Genomic DNA, 15,950 nt, shown 5'->3' with positions numbered 1-15,950 from the left:
TTTATATATCTTGTTCAGGGTCAAAGGTGAGTCACACATGCAACTCATGCACATGACCTAAAATCATCACAAAAACGTGACTTAAATCCACATGGTCTAAAAGCCTCTGATGTCACAAACATGTTACTCAAACCCATGTAAACTAGGCTTTCCCTTGAGGCAAGGAGGCCATCAAAGACTCCTAATTTAATCGAGGAAACAAAGGCCAAACTCTTCAAGGGCACTTCGTTGAATAAGTGCTAAGAGCCCATCTTGATTCTCAATACAGCCTTTGTTTTTGATAAACAAAGCAACAGGAAACCACTGGACTTGAATGAGTAGGGAGGTTAAGGAAAGGGGGTTAAGGAAAAATCAATTTGGCAACCCAGTTGGGCTAGATTGGGCTAGAGATACTTGAAGCAGAGATACCAATTAGGATGCTTCTGTGATAATGTAGGTGAGAAATAATTAGGGCCTGAACTGTAAGTAGATAGAAGGAGTCAGATCTGAAAAATGTAGTGGAGGTTGGAATAGCAAGGTTTGACAGCTAATTGGATACGAGATGAGAGGAAGAGTGAGGAATCAGATATAATTCCAAGATTATAAAACTGGAAGATTAGAAAGATGGTGGCACTTGTGACAGAAATATGAAAGTTTAAAAGAAGGGACACTTGGGGGGGTGGGGACAATAATGAGTTTTATTTTGCTTTGGTTGAGTTTGAGATATCTTTGGAACATGCAATTTCGAATTTTAAATCATTCATCAGTGATGGTGAATTGAAGTCCAGGAAGAGATGGTGGTTGGATATATAGGTCAGGGAGTTATCAGCATAGAGATGATATCACAAGCAGAGAGAGTTTAGATAGAAGCATAAAGAGCCAAGGACAGAACCTTGGAGAATAGATGGGGGGGGGGGTTAATGTGCATAATGAGTGAGGAAAGGGGAAGAACAGTCAGAGAGGTAGGAGAACCAGGAGAGAATACTGTCACAAGACCCCAGGGAAGAGAGGGTATTCAGGAGGAGAGAGCGGTCAACAGTATGAAATGCAGTAGACAGGCTGAAAATGGTAAAGGCTGAGAAAAGATCATCAGATTTGGCAATTAAGAGATGCTTGATAAATTTGGAAAGAATAATTTCAGTTGAGAAAAGAGGTTAGAAACCAAAATGAGGAGTGAAGGAGCAGAGAAGAAATGGAGGCAGCAATATAAGCAGCATTTTTTTTCCTAGGAGTTTGGCTGAGAAAGGGAGGAGAAATATAGGATGAAAGCTTAATTGAGTGAGTGGGATCTAGTGAAGTTTTGGTTTTTTTTAAAGATGAGGGAGAATTTCGCATATCTGAAGGAAGAAAGAGAAAATTCATATACAATGACCTCAATTTTTTTTCAGTGAAGCAAGGGGTGAGGGCCTTGTGAGAAAAGAGAAAGTTTAAAAAAGTTTTTGTAAGGAGTGATACAGCAAATCAATTAGGGAGGAATAAAAACATTGTCTCATCCCAGTGAGGATCCAGGTGAAGTCAGACAACATATTGAGAGTTACCAGAAGAGCAGGTTGGTTTTCAAAGAGACACAGGAACTAGAGACCAAATTGCCAACATTCGCTGGATTATGGAGAAAGCAAGGGAGTTCCAGAACAACACCAACTTTTGCTTCATTGACTACACTAAAACCTTTGACTGTGTGGAACACAACAAAATGTGATAAGTCCTCAAAGAGATGAGGAGTACCAGATCATCTCTCTTGTCTCTTGAAAAGCCTATATGTGGGTCAAGAAGCAATAGTTATGGGGGGCGGAGCCAAGATGGCGGCTGGAAAGCAGGGACTAGCGTGAGCTCCCTGCCGAGTCCCTCCAAAAACCTATAAAAAATGGCTCTGAACCAATTCAAGGACTGCAGAACCCACAAAACAGCAGAGGGAAGCAGGGCTCCAGCCCAGGACAGCCTGGATGGTCTCTGGGTAAGGGCTATCCCACACGGAGCTGGGAGCTGGGATCTGGGAGTGGAGCAAAGCAGAGCCCAGCATGAGCAGCGCGGACCAACCAGACCAGGAGCTGGGCGGAGCGGGCCCTAGCGCCCTGAATCAGTCAGCTGCGGCAGTTACCAGACTTCTCAACCCACAAACACCAAAGACAACAGAGAGGGTTAGTGGGAAAAGCTGCGGGAGTGGAAGGAGTTCGAGGTTTGGTCACTGCCCCCGGGGCAGCGGAGGTGGGGCAGCTACAACTGCAGTTGCTTCCGGCCCCAGGCCCACTTAGTGGGAGGAATTAAGTGGTGAATCAGAGCAGGAGTGCACAGCCTGCTGAAGATCTAAGCCCAGTCTGGGTTGGGGGTTCTTGGGGAAGGAGGAGTGCTGCTGTGGCAGAGCTGGCACATGCCCCCCAAACGTGGAACATAGAACTCTTTAGTTTACAAGCAGTCATACCCCGCTGAAAAACTCAAGGGTCAAGTTAGTTGGTTGGGAATATGGCCAGGCAGCAAAAACACACCCAGATTCAGTTCTCAGACTTTGGATTCTTTCTTTGGTGACAAAGAAGACCAAAACATACAACCAGAAGAAGTCAACAAAGTGCAAGAGCCTACACCAAAAGCCTCCAAGAAAAACATGAACTGGTCTCAGGCCATGGAAGAGCTCAAAAAGGATTTGGAAAAGCAAGTTAGAGAAGTAGAGGAAAAATTGGGAAGAGAAATGAGAAGAATGCAAGAAAACCATGAAAAACAAGTCAATGACTTGCTAAAGGAGACCCAAAATAATACTGAAAAATACACTGAAGAAAACAACACCTTAAAAAATAGACTAACTCAAATGGCAAAAGAGCTCCAAAAAGCCAATGAGGAGAAGAATGCCTTGAAAGGCAGAATTAGCCAAATGGAAAAGGAGGTCCAAAAGACCACTGAAGAAAATACTACCTTAGAAATTAGACTGGAGCAAGTGGAAGCCTAGTGGAATTTATGGAAATCAAGATATTATAAAACAGAACCAAAGGAATGAAAAAATGAAAGACAATGTGAAATATCTCATTGGAAAAACCACTGACCTGGAAAATAGATCCAGGAGAGAGAATTTAAAAATTATTGGACTACCTGAAAGCCATGATCAAAAAAATAGCCTAGATATCATCTTTCAAGAAATTATCAAGGAGAACTGCCCTGATATTCTAGAGCCACAGGGCAAAATAGAAATTGAAAGAATCCACCGATCGCCTCCTCAGATAGATCCCCAAAAAAAATCTCCTAGGAATATTGTCACCAAATTCCAGAGCTCCCAGATCAAGGAGAAAATATTGCAAGCAGCCAGAAACAATTTGAGTATTGTGGAAACACAATCAGAATAACCCAAGATCTGGCAGCTTCTACGTTAAGAGATCGAAGCGCTTGGAATACAATATTCTGGAGGTCAATGGAGCTAGGATTAAAACCTAGAATCACCTACCCAGCAAAACTGAGTATCATGCTCCAAGGCAAAATATGGACTTTCAAGCTTTCGCAGTGAAAAGACCAGAGCTGAATAGAAAATATGACTTTCAAACACAAGAATCAAGAGAAGCATGAAAAGGTAATCAAGAAAAAGAAATTGCAAGGGACTTACTAAAGCTGAACTGTTTTGTTTACATTCCTACATGGAAAGATGATGTGTATGATTCATGAGACCTCAGTATTAGGGTAGCTGAAGGGAATACGCGCATATGTGTGTATATATATATATGTATGTGTATATATATATATGTATATGTGAGTGTGTATGTATGTATATATGTATGTGTATATATATATATAGAGAGAGAGAGCAGGCACAGGGTGAGTTGAAGATGAAGGGAAGATATCTAAAAGAAATAAAATCAAATTAAGGGATGAGAGAGGAATATATTGAGAGAGGGAGATAGGCAGAGATAGAATGGGATGGATTATCTCGCATAAAGATGGCAAGAGGAAGCAGTTCTGTGGGAGGATGGGAGAGGGCAGGTGAGGGGGAATGAGTGAATCTTGCTCTCATCAAATTTGGCCGGATGAGGGAATACCATACATACTCAATTGAGTATCTTACCCCACAGGAAAGAAGAGAGAAGAAGATAAAAAAAAGGTGGGGACGATGGAGGGGAGGGCAGATGGGGTAGAAGTAATCAAAAACAAACACTTCGGAAAGGGAACAGGGTCAAGGCAGAAAATTCAATAAAGGGGGATGGGTTGGGAAGGAGCAAAATATAGTTAGTCTTTCACAACATGAGTATTGTGGAAGGGTTATACATAATGATACACATGTGGCGTATGTTGAATTGCTTGACTTCTTAGGGAGGGTGGGTGGGAAGGGAAGAGGGGAGAGAATTTGGAACTCAAAGTTTTAAAAACAGATGTTCAAAAACAAACAAAAAAAAATTTTGCATGCAACTAGAAAATAAGATACACAGGCAATGGGGCGTAGAAATTTATCTTGCCCTACAAGAAAGGAAGGGAAAGGGCGATGGGAGGGGAGTGGGGTGACAGAAGGGAGTAACTGGGGAACAGGGCAACCAGAATATACGCCATCTTGGAGTGGGGGGGAGGGTAGAAATGGGGAGAAAATTTGTAATTCAAACTCTTGTGAAAATCAATGCTGAAAACTAAATATGTTAAATAAATAAATTTAATAAAAAAAAAGAAGCAATAGTTAGAACCAAACACAGAACAACTGACTGTTTTAAGACTGAGAAAGCAGTACAACAAAGCTGTATTTTGTCACTTTATTTAATTTATATGCAGAGTACATCATGGGAAATGCCAGGCTAGACAAATCAAAAGCCAGAATTTAGGGTGCCAAGAGAAATATTCAGAAGAAAATCTCAGATATTGTACAATAGGAGCCAGAGAGTAAGAATATGACCTATGACTCCACAGTTGATGTAAACTACCTTAAATAACAAAAGAAGCTCCAACTGTCCCATTGCATAACTTGCAGATGACCCTGGGCCATCCCTGGTATTATGGTTCTGCTGCTATATAATAAGTGGCCTAGCTTATGGAGAGGTGGTGGTGGAGGGTAGGGATCTACCATTCTGTCCTGTTGCTGCCTAGGGCTAGTCTCATGAGTAAACTCCCCCAATTACTATCAAGCTGTCATGGACCCCTCTTTCTTTGGAATCTCAGTATTCTCTCGGAGTGTCTGCCACCCTACAATTGGCATAATCAGGGCAGAACAGACTTGCCCCCTTATAGATATGCAGATGAGACCACTCTGATAGCAGAAAATGAAGAAGAATTAATAACCCTCTTGATGAGGGTGAAAAAGAACAGTGCATAAGTTAGGTTGAAACTACATTAAAAAAAAAAAAACAAGATGATGACAACTGGCCCCATCACTTCTTGGCAAATAGAGGGAGAAGTAATGGAAGTAGTGTCAGATTTCATATTCTTGGGCTCAAAGATCACTGCAGATGGAAACTGTAGCTGTGAAATTAAAAGACACTTGCTCCTTGGAAAGAAAGATATGGCAAATCTGGACAGTATACTAAAAGGCAGAAACATCACCTGGCCAGGTAAAGTACATCTAGTTAAAGCTATGTTTTTTCCAGTAGTAATGTGTGGTTACAGGAATTGGACTATAAGGAAAGCTGAGCATCACAGAATCTATGCTTTCAAATTGTGGTGCTAGAGGTCTTTTGAGAGTCTCTTGGACATCAAGGAGACCAAATCAGTCAATACTTTATTAAGACTATTCCTTGGAAGGGCAAATAGTGAAGCCGAAGCTTAAATACTTTAGCCATATCATGAGAAGACAGCACTCATTGGAAAAGTCTCTGATGTTGGGAAAGACTGATGGAAAAAGGTCAAGGGGATTAGATGGATAGACTGTATCATGAAAGCAACATGAGCTTGGACATTTTTTTGGGAGATAGTGGACAGTAGAAGGGCCTGCATACTATGGTCCAAGGAGTCACAAAGAATCAGACACAACTGAACAAATGAACAACAACGAATGATGTACCCAGTCAGCAGAGTTGTGACTTCTTCCAGCTCCTTTCAACAGGTAAGAGTGAAGGAAACAGATGGAAACAGAAGTAAACAAGGAGTCAGTTTTAGCAAGGGATAAGCAGTGTTAGGAGAAGGGAACAAGAGAGTTGAGAGGACATATAGTTGAATTGGCTATCAGAAGATAGGGAGGGGAAGGAAAGTGAAATCTGAGCAGGTGTCAAGCCCAAGAAAGCCCCCAGAGGCAGAAGGACTGGAGTTCTCAATGGGTGGGTTTAGAAGGAGTGAAGCAGAGGGAGAGATAAAATGATAGATTATGGTCAGGTACAGGAGTATCAGAGTTTTTAATTGGAGAATTGGAACACTTGTGTGTAATGTGAAATCTCTATGTGAAAGAACTAGCCCAACAGAAACAGAGGCATTAAATGCTGGGCTAAAATAATAGGAATCAGCTATATTCTTCTCCTCTACTAGGATCTTTCCGGGAATTCAACTATTGAGAGAATATGTTAGTATTTCACCTTTGCAACATTTCTCACTACCACAACTCTAGTGCAGGCCCTCATCAACTTGCACTTGGACTATTACAAGAGCCTGCTAGTACACCCACCTGCCTCAAAACTCTCCCCACTCCAAACCATCCTCCATTCAGCTACCAAAGTAAATTGCCTAGACTCATTTAAGGTGGGTGGATGGCAAAACTCTATCTAGTGATTTTTTGCATCTAGGCCAGACGCATAAATGCACCTTTAAAGAAAAATTCATTTGGGGAGAGATCAGGGTAGGTTAGGCAGCAATTGATCTGAAGTGCAAAGACCATGCTGCTGGAATTCTAGCAGTAAACTTCCTATTTTAATTAATTGTTCTTGCTAACTAGGTGTCAAGTTCCATTGATTATGCACTCATACTGTCAGCTGGTCACTTTCTACCCACCTTCTACTCACACACACCTAACACCTCTATTAATGGCTCTACTGGACATTCATGAACACTAAGAATACTTCTGAATGGTATTCTAGTTACCTTCCCCTAACAAAGTTATAAGAAGCAATTTATAAACATTACTTAAGATTTTTTCCCCTATCCTCAAAAAGCTACCCTGTAATTTCTTTTCATCCTTTACAAACTACACTAGGTCTGAGATGGAAATGAAGGGGCAGGGAGCAATTAGGTTTTTTTTTTTTAAATTACATCAAAATCAAACATTTTCTTTTTCATCATCATTTATTAAACTACCAAGTAACCCCCAATGACAGAATCATATATACCAAAGCTCAGAAGCAAAAGGATGCTGATTAAATGCTTGGTTCATTTTACTGGGGAGTTCAACCCTATTACCAATAGTAACAGAACATTTGAATATTAAAATGGGACTCTGTAATCCCAGGCAAACTTTTATTTGAAAACCTTAAAAGTAATTCAGTTTTAAACCAAAGGAATGCTGTATTCTAGATAATGTGAAAGTATCTTTAAAGGAAAAAAAAGTTACTCTCACATACTATTTGTAGAATACAGAACATGCTAAGAAAGCTGAAATATTTAGAAATTATTCAAATTTCAGAAAGTAGTCAAGAAACTAAAAAACTTCTAACTAATCACATACTATGAAGGATAATGAAAAAAATAAATCATTTTGAAACAGTGGGTGACATCATTACGTGCATTCTGGTAGAATTCACAAACAAATTCAAAGAGGCCCCCAATCACAAAATTGGAGCATCATTCTCAGCTATCAATGGAAATCATTGACCTTGCTACCAAAAATGGGCGGGGGGTGGGGGGGGGGGCGGGGTGGGAGGAGAAGGTATTTATTGCATACGAGTTGTATAAGTGAATATTAACATCTGGGCAAGAAGCTTAAAAGACTTTACAAGAAATATTTCACAAATATACTGCCATATACATACAAACCCACACCCACACACATACTTGTTATGAGTAGGTCTCCCAGGTATTGAGAAAGAGCAGAAAATTAACAAAATAGAAGACTCTATAAAACCCTTGGCCGCTCTGGTAGCCAAATAAGACAAAATGGTTAATCATAAAGCTGCCAAAGGCTTACCAACCAGCTCAAAGTTGTCAAAATATTTCTCAGTATTTAAAACAGAAGAAAGGCTACAATATACCATATTCTGAAGATATATAACCCAATTATATTTGAAATCATGTGGAATTTCACCAAAAACACTAATTCCCCACTGTTAGAATGAGCAATAACTTGTTTTCGGTATGCCTCCACCCTACTGTGAAGCCCCTGGCCCCCTTTTTAGAGGAATTCCCCTCCATAAGGCCCTCAGTGCCTTCACGCTACCTAGATTTTCCAGGATCCTCTACACTGCTGGCTCTCCCCCAGTCAGCATTCTATGACTTAACCTTTCCTACTTATTCCCACCATCTAATAAACCTTCAAAAAAGTACCCATCACTTGTCTCATTCCCTCTAAGTGAAACTCCTAGAGGACAGACTCCTTTGAGTTAAGACAGAGGGGAATGGAGAAAAGAGATCTCTGAGTGAGAAGAGCAACCCTTTTTCTGCCCTTCCAATCATAGTAGGTAGTCAACTACCAATTTCTGCCTAGAACCCATTTTGTCATTTTTTTTTTACTTTTTTCAATAAAGGAAAGTGCTTGTGGTGGACTATAATGATTTTATGTGGATAGCAGATGGACAACCAGAAGGCTATTACTGGGGAACAGTGACTATACCTACACACTTCTGATGGTGAGAGAGGCTATGAGGAACCCATTTTTCCTTCTTTCCCTTTCACCCAAGCCCCTCTAGTTCCCTTTTCCTTTCTCTTCTCTTCATCCATAAAGCTCTAGCAGCAGTCATTTCAAGTTAAAGGTCTAATATATGAAGAAAGGTGATCAGGGAATACTGTGCATTTCCACTCATCTTGGGCAAATTTAGCTCTTATATTGAGTTCCCTGACCTGGCAACTGTGGACATAGAGGGGAGTAACTTTTATCCTATTTAACTTTGAAGTTATCCTTTTAATCCCTATTTAGTAAATTTGGTTTTAATTAGATTTTATGGTTCATAAGTACTTATTATGTTATACCAAGAGCGAGTGAGACACACCACAGAGTATAAGTTTTAAATGGAGAATTTATTAGCCGGCGGCCATTCGGGGTTCAACCCAAATCAAAATGACCAAGAGTTTGGGGTGGAGAAGTCAAATTTATACAATAGATCAAGAAGCAGTGGTTAATTATCTCTTGAAACTTGCATATGTTATTTTAGCAGGCTCGACAAGCCTCTTCCACTTTACATGAAGAGGAACCTCCTAAACAGACTGCAAGTACAGCATACCAGATGGCTGACAAAGTGTCAACTGAATTACAACCCAGGATCTCTGTGTCCAATTTGCCATTTACATCCCACAACATAAGATAAGAATAAGGAATTCAAGAGAATGTCTGGGGCTGAGGCCTTCATCTTTCAAGACCATAGGCAGACCAAGGGACGCTCCAGCTGGGTTTGCTGACACAAGATAGAGACGTCTCTCAGCCCACTGAGGAAAGAAATAGAGATTGCTGAGCATCAGGCCCTTCCCCTGGCCAGTTAGTCCATACTCCCAGAACAGTCACAGGGCCAAGGACACCCGCTGAATGCCAAATGGCGGGAACGAAGTCTGTTTTTCTTATGCAAACTGGGGTTTTTTAGTTAGGGGCTGGGGCAGGGTTTTTTTTTTTAGCAATAGCTGGCTGCTCAGGTACCACAATTACATTTTAAAACTTTATCTTGAGTAGTAGGCTAAGCCTATGTTACTGCTTTTGCTGACTACATGGTCTCCTGCTTCATTTCAAATCCTAACTCTGTCCTTTACTAGCTATGTGATCTTAGGCAAGTGACTTAACCTCTCTGGGCCTTGATTTCCTAAAATATGTAAACTGAGTCATTTGGACTAAGTCAACTTTAGGTTGCCTTTTAGATGTAAATCTAGGATCCTTTGATTTGTTTTCCAGAATCCCAAAGTAACGGAACTGGGAAGCACAGCTGTTCTACTCATTTTCTAGGACTAAGAATCTTCTTTTATGGTCCCTCTTATAAGAACTCAGGACAATCAACCAGAAACAAAATATAACTTTTCCCACTTTTTTGCAGGTCCTTTTGCAACCTCTAATTTGAGATGGAATTGGAAGGGATAGCAACAGGCAATTTTTAACATGGGACTGGAGTTCAGAAGACATACTAGGGCTGACTATATTGATTTAAGCATCATCCATAGAGATAGCATTTAAATTCTTGGGAGCAGATGAGATCACCAAGAGAAGGAGTGTAAATGAGAAGGGAAGCTAGCTCAGATCCATTCTAAGGATTTAGCAGATGGATGATGATCTGACAGAGAAGAAAGATAAAGCATGGTAAGACAGGGAGGAGAACAAAGGGAATAATACTGTCACAGAAGCCAAAGCAGAAGAGAAAATATCCAAGAGTATGGTGTTATCAACAGTATCAAAAGCTGCAAAGAAGTCAAAGAGGATAGAGACTGAGAAAAATCAACCAAACTGACTAGTTAAAATACCTTGGAGGGAGCAGCTTCAGTCAAGTTGTAGAAACCAAAACGGCAAATGGTTGAGAATTACTTCAGTGATGAGAAAATGACTATAATGATATGATTATTATAAATAAGGCAAGAAGTAAACATAATTCTAAGAATTTGGTAGTAATACACAGGACAATAGCTTAAGGAGATAAAAGGTCAAGTAAGTTTTTTTAAGTAATGCATAAGACCAGAGCATATTTTATAGGCATTTGTAAAGATGCTGGTACACAGGGAAATAAACGATAGGGTGGGGAAGGGGAATGCAGTGAGGCAGGTATCGAAGAGGTATATAAGGATAACTGACAGAGACAGCTCCTGGATGAGATAGGGAGGAATGGGATCAAAAGCACAAGCATCAGGTGTTGGGGACTTGAGTCAATGGTCACGGAGTGAAAGAAGATAGACTTAAAAAAAATATGACTCACAATACAAAGATTAAGGCTAGTAGGATGGATTCTCAGACACAGAGTTGGAGGAAAATTTCTCCTATTTCTAATTGAAGAAACTAGTCATTGAAAATTTTATGTAAATAGGTCAACCGGACAAGGAAAAAGAAAAACTGTTGTCTACTCTGCTCTCATCTTTGATGGCCACTGGTTTAGTTGAGCCACTGAACCACTGACACCAGTCTGGGGATCCAATGATACACCATCGTCAATCACAAAATATAGATATTTATAGAATTCAGGACTGTAAGGGACCTCAAAGATCACCTAATTCAACCCCCTTATCTGAACAATGAATAAATAAATAATAAATCCATGAATAAACTGAGGCCTGAAACGATGTAGGTAACAAGTAGCATAGCTAAGATTGGACCTGATACCTTCAGAATATAAACATAGTGCTTTTCACCACTAGACAGGCTATACTGCTTCTTTCTGTCCCAGAAGGGCAGAAAAAAGTCCCATGCTTAGAGCTACAATTGGAGAAGGAACCTGATAACAAACTTGTACCTAGGTGTTGGTATGGAGACAACTTTAGTCCCAATATTTACTACGCTTTTCCTTCAGGAACTTGATTTAATTTTTATTCTGTAAAAATACAATATGATACAATGCTAAAAACCCATAAAATCCACAGATGGAAAGAAGTACTTACCACATTCTGGTTGATCTTGTGTCGAAAGCATGTGATATTAACTACATAAGGCCAGTCATCAGGTTCCATCAAGACCCCGGTAGCATGGGCACAGGTCACATGAAAGGAAGCTGGGCAGCGTCCATAAGAGCACTGGATGCAGGCCCCAGAAACTTTCTTAACTCTCTGTCTACAGAAGATGCATTTCTGTAAGAGAAAAACAGAAAATAATGCAAATGAAAGCACAGTAGTTCCGCTGATTCCCAAATACCACGGGATAAAAGCTATGAAAAAAAAAAAAAGGAAAAAGGTCTGTTACACCACCAACAAAGCCCATTCTCTCCAGGGATCACAGTAGTGAAAACAGCTGTAGCAACATGATCTGCCTACTTTAAAGAAAACATCATCCACACACTATAAGAAGCATATTTAAATACTTCTGGTGGTAGGGAAGGCCAAACCTATCTGACCACACTTGCCTAATTACACAATATAGATATGAACCCCAAACACATTTCTATGAATCGGCCTACAATGCCAAGTTCATCGTTGTTTAACTAGAAGATTTTTATACTAAGAAATGTGCCTGGAGGGTGGGAACAAACACTAAATCCTAAGGGAAGGCTTCAAAAATACTGTAGTAACATATAGATGGCCAGGGATTTTTAAAAATTTATTTTCTTTACAGGAAAAATCAGAATGTTAAATGGTCTAATGTGGCAACTGAGGACTCAAGTATTTAATAATCCAAATCTGAACCCAAAGTGCCTAACATGAAAACCTGCTTCCTGAAGTGAGTAAATTGAAAATCACCCCAAAGGGCATAATTTTGCCAAATATTTGTAGCTAGCTGTGCCCAAGGAAGCTAGAATGAAAATAAAAACAGCAATAATGATGGTCACAATTCCAAAATTAAATTGCAGACAATTAGTCCTATAGCATGTCAACACATTTCTTAGGAGAGCCAGAGAAAATCCAACACTTTTATGTTATGGAAGCTTTGTAAATGAAAACTAGAAGGTTATACAAGATATAAAATTATAAGAAAATGACAACAAAATTTTACTGATATAGTTGTAATCCTTTAGCAGAAATATTACATATACCTACAGAAAAAAAAATAAAAACTGAATGAGTATTCAAAGCAAACATGAGAAGAAAAGAGAAAAACACACTGGCTATTTTGGCAGCTGAGGCAGTTTCACAGCACATTAGATATCCTCAGAATGAAGATCCACAATTTTTATTGACATTTTAGAAGACAGTTGTGTTTATACTCATTTTCTCTATTGGCACAAAATGTATATTGCAATAATATTGTTACTATTAAAAGTTCATAACAGATCACCCTGAGTTATGAAATAAGAAGTACATTATAATTTGGAACTTAGAATCTCAGATTTTATAACTTTTCTAGATGAGTACAGAGTGAGATGGGAAGTTGGGAAATTAGCTGTCAGCTGGTGTTGAGGGAAGAAATTTTGATTCTTAGTCTCCTTTTACTGATAAGAGTGCTTAAAATACTTCATTACGAAGCTTGATTTTGTCAGTGTTGGTACCCTGTCCAGTGGTACAGTTTCCAATTCTCCCCATACCTCAAGAGTTGAGGTTCAGAAAAACTGATCATCTGGATGTTAACCTTCTTTCAATGAGTTTCTCCAAACTTCTATCCTTGAGAGGACAGATATACAGTGCTAATTTGGCAACATCTGTATTAGACCAGCATGGCTTCTGAGGAGCCATGGTCACCTGCATGCTATGATGGGGCATAAAAAGAGGTCCAAAAATACTAAACTGTTAGGTTCTACTAAAAGCACTGGCATTGAATTTAAAGTACAGAATTATTTTTGTTGAGTCATTTCAGTCACGTCTGACTCTTCGTGGCCCCATTTAGGATTTTCTTGGCAAAGATACTAGAGTTGTTTGGCATGAGGCTAGTAAATGTCTAAGGCTAAATTTGAACTCAGAAAAATGAGTCATCCTGACTCAAGGCCTGGCACTCTATCCACTGCACCACCTAGCTGTCCAAAGTGTATAGGGATAGATAAACTACAGGCAAAGGGGCTGATCAAGCCTACTGTTTAATATCCCACCATGGACAAGTAATTTTAAAAATGTATCTGTAACTATTCTATTTTTACCTTAAAAAGTCACATAATATATGATGACTGTTATTTATTTAAACATGTAGGTAGAAGGGGTGCTAGATAATGTTTGTGCTACAATGCCAACTGCAACCCGATTTTCTAACCTTGTGTGTCTTATGAATGACTTTTTTCCCTTATGTGTCAATGATCTGTAACAGAACACAAACATAATCGAAGCATAAGTAGGTGAGGCACAGAATAGTAAATAATTAAAAGATCATCACAAAGTAGAGAAGAGTTCTTAAATCTTAAAAGTTATTCCACAGGAATTTATGGAAGAAAGGGACAGAGAAAGGTATTAACACTAACTAGAAGGGATTTTTTAGGTGAAGAGGTTGTAGCAGAAATAACAAAAACTCATACTTATGCTGTATTTTATGATTTATATGCGCCTCAAGACCAACCTTGTAAGTCAGGTAGTATAAGTACTGATATTTTCATTCTGCAGATGGAGAAACTGAGGCACAGAAGTTAAATGACTTGCCTACAGTAACACAGGTAAACATGGCTCCCTAATTCCCAAAGGGAAATTGGTAGAGATGGCAACCATTACTATGGACAAGAATCTCTATCAACCTACTCTTTTTACCTTCAATATAAAACATGGCATAGCTATATGCAAATGCAAGATTTCACTGACCTAAATAACAAGTAACAGAAATAAAGTTCTCTCTGTAAAAAAAAAAATTTATTTTCTTCTCAGAGTTTTAAAGTAGTAAAGCCTGACGTGAACCATAGTTATGGCCTTGGGGCAAAGAACACAAAAGCCTGCGGTACATTCTGACCAGTGCCTAAGAACACAGCCAACGTGCACAGAAAATATCAGATGACCAATATCCATCCATTTAGCCCTTTGTTACTGCTTTCACAGTAACCTCTACCCTGAGAGGCTTCATTAGCAGAGCAGCTAACAATTTGGAATTTTGAAATAGCTAAACACAATAGGCTTCATTACAAAGCAACCAAAGGGACCAAGTTCTCATTTAATGAAACAACTCAAAATCAGACATTCTAGTAAAGCAGAAAGAATGTTGGGTTCTTTAATTCCAGCTCTGATATTTTCTAATTTTTGTGACTTTGGACAAGATACTTAGCCTCTCTAAGGCTCAATTTCCTTTTCTTCAAAATGAAAGTTTTGCACCAGATGATGTATTTATTAGCTTATGAACACAGGAAAAATCTCACGTGTCCTAGGTAGCAATTATAAACATATGCGACTACTTACCCATTATCTCCCCAGATGTTACTGCTGAAGATTCACTTGTTCTGAAGTGAATTGCACAAGTTCTAAGATAAGACATTCACAATGTGAACATAAGAAACCATACCCTAATCTTCCCTTGGAAAGTTCACTTGCCCATTCATGCATTGCTCTTGGTTGAGCAGTTACTTTAGCCAACTAGAACTGAAGGGGACAAATGGGTGTTGGTAGGTCCAATGGAAGGAGTAGGGAAGACCTGGGAAGTCTGCTCAGAATGATGGCAAAAAGTAAAATGAAACCTGGCAATGGGACTTTGTGAAAGAATGTCTTCAAAACTTTATTGAACCTAGTGAGTTTCTGAAATCAGGCAAGATTCAGATCCCCAAAGTGATCCAAGAATTCCTTTTCCATGAATTCTAGTTTTACAGAGTCAGAATAATTCTCCCTTTTCCTTTCTCTCCCTTTACTGATGCCTACTCAGGAATGTCCCAATATAAATTCTGTGGAATTAATTTCTGAAAGAATTATCCACAATAATCTCTGGACCTTGGATTCTCTGTTCTTGCTTGAGTTTATTTGTTCTTAAGGATCCAAGTGTCCTGAACAGCAAACTATTCTTGAAGAAAGGAGAGAAGAATGGAGAGTGGCTTCAGTGCAAACCTGAGGGAAGGTGGAGGAAATGCCTCCAAGAAACTGTTTAATTAAAATTTAAAAGGCCAAAGGACAGAAATGAGGTGAGGTGAAGATCTTGGCAACCCTAAACCAGCCATATGAAAAGGGACTATTCGTAAATGAAATATCTGACACCATTCTTTGGAATATTTTGCATGTACAGAAATTATCTTTTTTAAAGCACTAATGAACACAGGGTATTTGAAGAATTTTAGACAAAACAGAAGCAAGAAATGAAGATCTTACTGCCTCTCTAATAGATCTGATTCACAATGAAATTATAAAATTCCATAAAGAAGCAAGGATTCTGTGGGGTAAAGGAATCTGAATACCATCTCAGATTTGCTGCAGAATTTTTTTTTCTCAAGGGGTACTCATTGTATGCT

At 39.2% G+C, this 15,950-nt stretch overlaps 1 protein-coding gene across 3 annotated transcripts in view; it reads right to left on the bottom strand.

Annotated features, from left to right (window-relative positions):
- The window catches only part of KDM4C (lysine demethylase 4C), a 507,818-nt gene that overhangs the window by 86,119 nt on the left and 405,749 nt on the right, over positions 1–15,950 (bottom strand). For all 3 annotated transcript variants that reach the window (XM_036737952.1, XM_036737951.1, XM_036737950.1), the window contains one exon: positions 11,566–11,751. In XM_036737952.1, coding sequence (XP_036593847.1) covers positions 11,566–11,751 — 186 coding nt within the window. The remainder of the gene's footprint in view (positions 1–11,565; positions 11,752–15,950) is intronic.

This window comes from Trichosurus vulpecula, chromosome 9 (genome assembly GCF_011100635.1).
Source record: "Trichosurus vulpecula isolate mTriVul1 chromosome 9, mTriVul1.pri, whole genome shotgun sequence".
Lineage (NCBI taxonomy): Eukaryota > Metazoa > Chordata > Mammalia > Diprotodontia > Phalangeridae > Trichosurus > Trichosurus vulpecula.
Note: the sequence above shows the minus strand (reverse complement) of the source record. Positions and strands in the feature narration are given on the sequence as shown.